The following is an 8,279-nucleotide window of genomic DNA, read 5'->3' as shown; positions in this document are numbered from 1 at the left end:
ACTGCATGATTTTTACAAAAACTATGTGATCAAAGGTAATGCAGTTTTTTATGAAGTCGCCTTCAAGTTGCTGCAGTTGCTTCTCACCAACTGCACCATGCAGCCAACGCCTGGCTAGTGGGAGGCACTATTTGTCAACCAATCATTAGTGGGTTTTTGGTTGACCTACGCGAACGTGACCATAGACGTGACTGAAACAGGAACCAACTTTGCCAAAATTGTAAAGGTTGGGTGTGTTCGAAAAGTTTAAAAAAAAATCTAAAAGGTACAGGCAGAACCCTGTGATACAAAGGAAAGTGATTTGAGACCGCTCTCTAACCAATTAATTGTACACACGTTATGTTTTCAGTTTCTGAGTGCGTAATATGGGGGTTTAGAAAAGTTTATTTGGACATTTATAAAGAAACACTTTTATAAACAATAGCAGCTATGTTGACACTGCCATGTTGATCTGAGTCTTACTGTTTGAAAACCACTACAGTGTTCGACTTCCGGCTGTTGCATATGCACCTCCCCCAACTTCACTCGTCGACTTTCGTCTAGTCTGCTTACTTAGCCTTACTTTTCGAACACACCCAATGAGATGAGCGTGATACAACACTTTGCTCTCACACAGTCACACAGAGTATATGTGCACGGGTACGCTTCATGCTGCTACAACGTGTTAGCTACGGGACCAAAACAGTTTAAAAGTTTAGCCTCGCACTTTAACATCTATGTCATCTTGCTGAGTCTACATTTAACCTAAATTAATCTATGCCCTGACCCATCACCTTATGCATTACTGCCCCACAGTGGCAAGAAGTGACATCCCAAAAAACACTAAAACTACACAAAACATAAATGGCTCCTAGACTCCCACGCATAGGCTACTTTCTGTCGCTAACACAAAAACTAAAACTGAAACTAAATAATATAAAAATGAAATATAAATTATTTTTTAAACTTAAACTAAATATATATATTAAAACTAATAGAAATAAAAACACAAAACTAATAATAACCTTGGTTTACACCCCCAATTCATGAATATGTATTAGGAGCCTAGGTCACACTTGGAGGTGGAACCTAAATGAGCATTTTCACTCAAGGATAGGAATTATGTCGAAATAGGGGTGGTATTTCCCTCTGGTGGGGGCCTTTAAGCAAGTTAGCTAAAATCTTGTTGGTTAAAGAATTGTTCCGACCAAAAAGCACATGAATGAAACAAAGTTGTATTTCTGACATCACAACTAGGAAATAACAACTGTATACTACTTTGAATTTCCCGACAGCTAGCTCAGTTAGCTGTAAGCAAGTAGAGAACATATACTGTATATGCAATTTTTATTCATTTGATGAAAATATAAACTTAATCTATGTAAATATAGCTTGGTGTTAGATAGATGGGTATTATATACTGCTCAAAAAAATTAAGGGAACACTTAAACAACACATTCTAGATCTGAATGAAAGAAATAATCTTATTAACTACTTTTTTCTTTACATAGTTGAATGTGCTGACATCAAAATCACACAAAAATAATCAATGGAAATCCAATTTATCAACCCATGGAGGTCTGGATTTGGAGTCACACTCAAAATTAAAGTGGAAAACCACACTACAGGCTGATCCAACTTTGATGTAATGTCCTTAAAACAAGTCAAAATGAGGCTCAGTAGTGTGCGTGGCCTCCACGTGCCTGTATGACCTCCCTACAACGCCTGGGCATGCTCCTGATGAGGTGGCGGATGGTCTCCTGAGGGATCTCCTCCCAGACCTGGACTAAAGCATCCGCCAACTCCTGGACAGTCTGTGGTGCAACGTGGCGTTGGTGGATGGAGCGAGACATGATGTCCCAGATGTGCTCAATTGGATTCAGGTCTGGGGAACGGGCGGGCCAGTCCATAGCATCAATGCCTTCCTCTTGCAGAAACTGCTGACACACTCCAGCCACATGAGGTCTAGCATTGTCTTGCATTAGGAGGAACCCAGGGCCAACCGCACCAGCATATGGTCTCACAAGGGGTCTGAGGATCTCATCTCGGTACCTAATGGCAGTCAGGCTACCTCTGGCGAGCACATGGAGGGCTGTGCGGCCCCCCAAAGAAATGCCACCCCACACCATGACTGACCCACCGCCAAACCGGTCATGCTGGAGGATGTTGCAGGCAGCAGAACGTTCTCCACAGCATCTCCAGACTCTGTCACGTCTGTCACGTGCTCAGTGTGAACCTGCTTTCATCTGTGAAGAGCACAGGGCGCCAGTGGCGAATTTGCCAATCTTGGTGTTCTCTGGCAAATGCCAAATGTCCTGCACGGTGTTGGGCTGTAAGCACAATCCCCACCTGTGGACGTCGGGCCCTCATACCACCCTCATGGAGTCTGTTTCTGACCGTTTGAGCAGACACATGCACATTTGTGGCCTGCTGGAGGTCATTTTGCAGGGCTCTGGCAGTGCTCCTCCTACTCCTCCTTGCACAAAGGCGGAGTTAGCGGTCCTGCTGCTGGGTTGTTGCCTTCCTACGACCTCCTCCACATCTCCTGATGTACTGGCCTGTCTCCTGGTAGCGCCTCAATGCTCTGGACACTACGCTGACAGACACAGCAAACCTTCTTGCCACAGCTGAGCCACTTGTGTGGGTTGTAGACTCCGTCTCATGCTACCACTAGAGTGAAAGCACCGCCAGCATTCAAAAGTGACCAAAACATCAGCCAGGAAGCATAGGAACTGAGAAGTGGTCTGTGGTCCCCACCTGCAGAACCACTCCTTTATTGGGGGTGTCTTGCTAATTGCCTATAATTTCCACCTGTTGTCTATTCCATTTGCACAACAGCATGTGAAATGTATTGTCAATCAGTGTTGCTTCCTAAGTGGACAGTTTGATTTCACAGAAGTGTGATTGACTTGGAGTTACATTGTGTTGTTTAAGTGTTCCCTTTATTTTTTGTGGTGTTGGGACCAAAATAATTTTACATTCATTTTGTTTTGAACAGAACCACTATTTTTGTTCATTCCTTTCCACTGTTCCGACCAGCAAAAGGAAGTTATGAACTGGTTCGAACCCCCAAAAAAGTACCGGTTTATATCGTTCTTTTCTGTTCCTTTTTCAACCAGTGAAATTAACAATTTTAGCTCATTAAATTACTTCAGAAATAAGTGCAGATAGAGCAGGCAAGCTAGTTGTTTACATGCGTGATGGACAGACAAGTGCAGCCTATGGTGTAAGTTGTGACTGAAAGTTTGCGGGTGGAGCGAGAGCGAGAGATGGTTGAGGAGGAGGCTTGAAGTGCTAGAAATCTTATGACATACATTAGCTGAATTAGGTCCACAGAATTATACCTAGGAGGAGCGGCTTCTATGAAGGAACTTTGCATGTCCTTTGAGCTAACTAGCTAACAAGCTTGAGCTAGCAAGCTAGCTAACAAGCTTCTGTGTTCACATCGGCACAAGGATTCAAAACATGCTTTGTTGCGTATTTTTGTAGGACTTGAAAAAAATGCCTGGAACATAAAATAACATTATTATCCAGCCCCATGCTTTTAAAATAAAGCTTCTGTTCCAGAACAATATGGCTCACTTTCATTCCCAGTTCCGTTTATGTTCCCTGACAAATGTAGTGTAGTCTTATGGGATTTATAGTGATGTGTCATTGTCTTAAGTGGTTGGGCAGGTGCAACAAACAGGCTCGTATGCCAGTGTTGGGTCCTGGCATCTCGCCCATATTCTCCCAAAGTTGGATGGTGGGATCATAACGATGAACCAGTCTGGTCTCCCTGTAGTCCTCTTGGCAGTATCCTCCCAGCACATAGAGCATCCCCTCCAGAACCACAGAGGCTGCTCCAACATGAGGGACGGCCAGGGGTGTGAGAGCACTCCAAAGTTCACTAACCGAGTCATAGACCTCACAGGCCATCTGGTTGATAGATGTCATGTTTTCATCAACAGTGACTCCTCCTGCCACGTAAAGATGGCCGTTTAAAGTCTCCATGCAGTGACGGGCTCGAGGTTGGCTCATCTCGGCCAGGTAGGTGGTTCCTCTCTCAGGGTGGTACAGAAACATGGATACTAGACACTGGTGCCTGCAGTCCAACCCCCCTGAGATGAAAATCTTTCCATCCAAAATTGTGGCAGCATGGCAGCTCAAAGTCATATCCAAGGGTCGGGCAAAGCTAACAGGGAAGGCCAAAGTTGGTAATGATAGCAACAAAGAAACAACGTTTTACTTAAATCTCCAATGGAACCATTAACTACTGCAAGCAATTCTGTGTTACCATTCCTTTTTGAGTTACCAAAAAAAAAACCTACCTCCAGGAATCTGTGTTTGGACAGTAGCGCTCCACACTATCCAGGTTAGTTTCTGGATCAATGTCCCCTCCAATGGCATATATCATCCTGTCCAGCACAACCATGGAAAAGTTGCACCTTGTCTTATGCAAGTCAGCCAATCTCTCCCAGAGGTTCTGAAGCGGATCATATCTGAAAGACAATAAAGAATGAGAGATGAAGGAGAAAATCATGTAAAAACATAAATATATAAAACATGTCATACCTAAAGGACTCATTGGTTAGTAGATACAAACCCAAAGCGTCTTATCTCACCTGTAGGTCGAGTTGAAAACGTCAAGCATGCCTTCATAACTCTGTCCCCCGACCACGTACAACTTCCCTGTGAGTACCGCCACCTCGTGACTTAGCCTTGGTGGCTTTGGCATCTCTCCAAGCAATCTCCATTCCACATTCTTTACAATGCCTGTGTAGTTCCTCAGAGAGTTTCCGAACCACAGTTCTCGGCTGGGAGATCGCCGGCTAAAGTCGGCAGAGATCTGATCTCCACCCACCAAGACTAGACTGTCCTTCGGCAAGTAGACCCTGCACAGGGTCCGAGGTGCAACGTGATGGGAATGATAGTCCTCCAGTATAGTCAGGTAGAGACCTTCCGTGTTGCGTTCAGACCACAGTTTTGTGGTTTTAACTTCATTGAACTCCTTGACGTTCATGAGGGGAAAGTGGACTTTCTTCATCAGCTCTCTGGTGAGTTTAAGCCTTTTGCTGGGACACGCCTCAATCCAAACCACCACAGCCTTGAAGACGACAAGCTCAGAGGGCACAAAGAGGGAATCGCTTTTCAGATATCTTCTAAGCTTCTTGGCTGGCAGGTCTTGAAATTTAGGGGTGGCTGCCACGTTTTGGAAGTGTCTCAGGACAAAACTGTTTGCCACTTCGAGGAGTTCCGGCATCCCATAAGCCTCAGCGAAGGAGGCCACGTCCAGGCAGGAGTGAGCATCGATTTCCTGTTCCAGGAAGTTGAGGCACAGCGAGAGGGCGGGCTGGAACTGGAGCTGGAGGGCGGTGCAGGTAATCTCAAAGACACGTCCCCAGCTGAGGGGGAGGGACCCACTGTAGGAGCAGCCAATTATGGCCTCCAGCTCAGCAGCCTCCAGGAAGGGAAGCGCCACACAGGGCTGCTGGGATTCCTTCATCCCGCTGGTGAACATTCCCCGGAAGAAGTCACTACTGGCAGCCAGGAGCACTCTGTGGACTTGGAGGAGACAGGAGAGAGAAGAGGAAATGGATTATTGATGTTATCATCCTTATTATAATCAGGTAGCTCATAAATAGACTACTTCCCCATCTGGTTTATCGGGACTCTTATGAATTCAGATTTAAGACAGAAAGTCAGAATATTTGAAGTTAACATCATTTTATTTTGTTGATCCCGGACGAGTCCCCAACAATTATTACAAAAATATAAACACAATTTATATTTCATTTATATATTTTCTCATTATAACATCATGTTGTTATATATTAATATATTAGTAATATTAATATATTATATATCATCCTATTATTATTTAAAATCATATTATTATATGCTAAAAATCAATATTATTACCATCATAAGCATGCACGGGTGTAACGCCCTGGCCATAGAGAGGGGTTTTTGTTCATTATTTTTGGTTAGGCCAGGGTGTTACATTGGGTTACAAATGTTAATTTTTCTATGTTTTTGTATTTCTTTGTTTTGGGCCGTGTGTGGCTCCCAATCAGGCACAGCTGTAGTTCGTTGTTGCTGATTGGGAGTCACACATAAGGAGCCTGTTTTTCCTTTGGGTTTTGTGGGGGATTGTTTCTGTTTAGAGTGTTTCCTAACAGGACTGTTTTGCTGTCGTGTTTTGTTCATTTTTGTAGTGTTCTCTTTGTCCAAATTAAATTTCAAGATGAACACTAACTCCGCTGCACCTTGGTCTACTCTCTCTTCCGACAGCCGTTACAACGGGTTATTTAGCTTGATCTTGGACGCTCCCAACTAAAAATAAATGAATTTTCTTCACTATCATTGTCACGTCCTGACCAGAAAAGGGGGTTATTTGTTATTGTAGTTTGGTCAGTGCGTGGCAGGGGGTGTTTGTTTTATGTGTTTTGGGGTTTTTGGTTTATGTTCTATGTTAGTATATTTCTATGTTTATTCTAGTGTGTCTATTTCTATGTTTAAGTTTCTTGGGTTGACCTTCAATTGGAGGCAGCTGTTCCTCGTTGCCTCTAATTGAAGGTCCTATTTAGTAGGTGTGTTTTTTCCTGTGTTTTGTGGGTGGTTGTTTCCTGTTTTGTGTATGTTGCACCTGACGGGACTGTTTACGGTCGTTTTGTTGATGTAGAGTTAAATAAAAGTGAATATGAGCACGTCACATGCCGCGTCTTGGTCCCCATTAGACGACCCACATTTCAATCATTGTACAGTACATAGTCATGATGTATTTTGACACCAGTTTACTAACCATGGAATGATGTCCCATCAACCTCCAGCTCCACATCACAGCCCACTCCCTCTTTCCACAGCTGTCTGATTGACTGAAGAGTGAGCTTCATCTGTTCTTCAGCAGATATCTTCTTTTCTTCAGCCCTCTTCTCTACTCCCTTCTTCATCTTCCCCTCCTCTTTACTGCAGAGTTCTAGAACTCTGGGGACCCCTAGTGTTTTAGCTGCAGTCTGTATCTGGGCCAGTGAATCTCTGTTCAGAGCTGATATGGCACCAGTGTAGGCAAACTCAGTCACCCCTGCCAGCCCTACACACCTCACCTCAAAACCCAGACTGATGAATATCTCTGTCTGTATGTTCATGTCAAACTCTCTCCTCTCCCTCATCTTCTCCATCTCTTCATCCCACTTGGGCAGCCTCTGGTGTGTTAGGGCATGATGTACCAGGGAGCTGACAGCAGCCAGGACAAGGGAGTGTGCGTGGAGACGCTGTCCATTCTCAGTGCTCAGAGTCAGGTCAGTGAGGAGAGACGAGTCCCTGAGCTGCTCCAGGGCTTTGAACGTTTCTCTGGCATATGAGTCTCTGCTGTATACCCTTGTTGTATCCACATCATCTATCACCCCTTCCTGCTCTCCATCAACTGCCCACTCTTCTTTCACTTCTTTCACTTCTTGAATCTTATTATCCTCTTTTTCAGCTAGGCCTCTCTCTAGATCTATCTTACTGTACTGACTCCCCTGCATGCCCTTTTCCCTCTCGATCTGCCTCTATATTGTGCCCTTCCCCCGTCAACTCTTTATCTTGTCTCCATAGAGTCTCCAAGCCCCCTTGGAAGCTTGATCCAGCTAAAGCCATCGCTTATGTCAACAAATGTCCAACAGTCTCCCTACCTACAGCTTACCAATAAATCTAGGAAAAAATACCACCAAAAAAAACAGTAAAATCTGTTGTCACACTAAAAAAAGCCTAAAGTTACTTACTTGACACAGGTTTTTGTGGAGAAATACAACAGAAAAGTACAGTCGAATCAATGTTCAAGCATCTGTAGTGGCTCTTAGCTGTAGAATGTGTGTGATCTTTATACTGCAGTCTTCTCTCCCACCCTCCATACAGGGTCAGGTATCTCTGTTGTCTCCTCTTCCCCTTCCTTCTACTTGTGTGTACTGACACCTATTTGACAGAACCCTTTATAAATCCCCAAACAAGCAGCTATATATATACTCATAGTCATACAGATCAGATCGCACAGTAAACTATTGTCTCTGTTTCTGGTCCAGGTTCTCATTCCTCAAAGTCTTTCCACAGTACGAACTAAACAATAATAGATAATTAAGGGTTTGGGTTTCAGAGTGGCAATGTCCACAATTTTACCATATGATAGATTGTTGTGTTAGTGATGGAGAGATGTCTTACAGTAGAATACACAAGACTGCATCTTGCCATTCTCCCATTTTCTTTTCATAATTTTCCCACTCACTTTTCTCCTCCATCATTATTTCCTGTTCTCTCAATAAATTTCTCACAGTTTTTAATAA

The 8,279-nt window shown here is 43.8% G+C and overlaps 2 protein-coding genes across 2 annotated transcripts; both read right to left on the bottom strand.

The window, feature by feature from the left end:
* Positions 1-2,550: 2,550 nt before the first annotated feature.
* Positions 2,551-6,736, bottom strand: LOC145850259 (kelch-like protein 33). Its single transcript, XM_082977206.1, has 4 exons — positions 6,724-6,736; positions 4,584-5,523; positions 4,290-4,460; positions 2,551-4,153 (listed from the first exon to the last, which is right to left on the bottom strand). The coding sequence occupies exons 1-4, from the start codon at positions 6,734-6,736 to the stop codon at positions 3,631-3,633; spliced, it is 1,647 nt and encodes a 548-aa protein (XP_082833332.1). The 3' UTR covers positions 2,551-3,630.
* LOC106608908 (uncharacterized) lies at positions 6,731-7,686 on the bottom strand. Its single transcript, XM_045722586.2, has one exon. The coding sequence runs from the start codon at positions 7,485-7,487 to the stop codon at positions 6,759-6,761; it is 729 nt and encodes a 242-aa protein (XP_045578542.2). The 5' UTR covers positions 7,488-7,686; the 3' UTR covers positions 6,731-6,758.
* Between the last annotated feature and the right edge of the window lie 593 nt (positions 7,687-8,279).

This window comes from Salmo salar, chromosome 07 (genome assembly GCF_965601325.2).
Source record: "Salmo salar chromosome 07, fSalSal1, whole genome shotgun sequence".
NCBI classification, from domain to species: domain Eukaryota; kingdom Metazoa; phylum Chordata; class Actinopteri; order Salmoniformes; family Salmonidae; genus Salmo; species Salmo salar.
This window is presented reverse-complemented; position numbering and strand designations above follow the sequence as displayed.

Bases quoted from the DNA above. Each gene is read 5' to 3' on its own strand.
- LOC145850259 (XM_082977206.1), bottom strand. The intron at 4,461-4,583 runs GTGAGATAAGAC...ATTGTCTTTCAG, and splicing joins GTTTTCAACTCGACCTACAG to ATATGATCCGCTTCAGAACC. The intron at 4,154-4,289 runs GTAGGTTTTTTT...CTTCCCTGTTAG, and splicing joins CCAAACACAGATTCCTGGAG to CTTTGCCCGACCCTTGGATA.
- LOC106608908 (XM_045722586.2), bottom strand. From the start codon at position 7,487: ATGCAGGGGAGTCAGTACAGTAAGATAGATCTAGAGAGAGGCCTAGCT.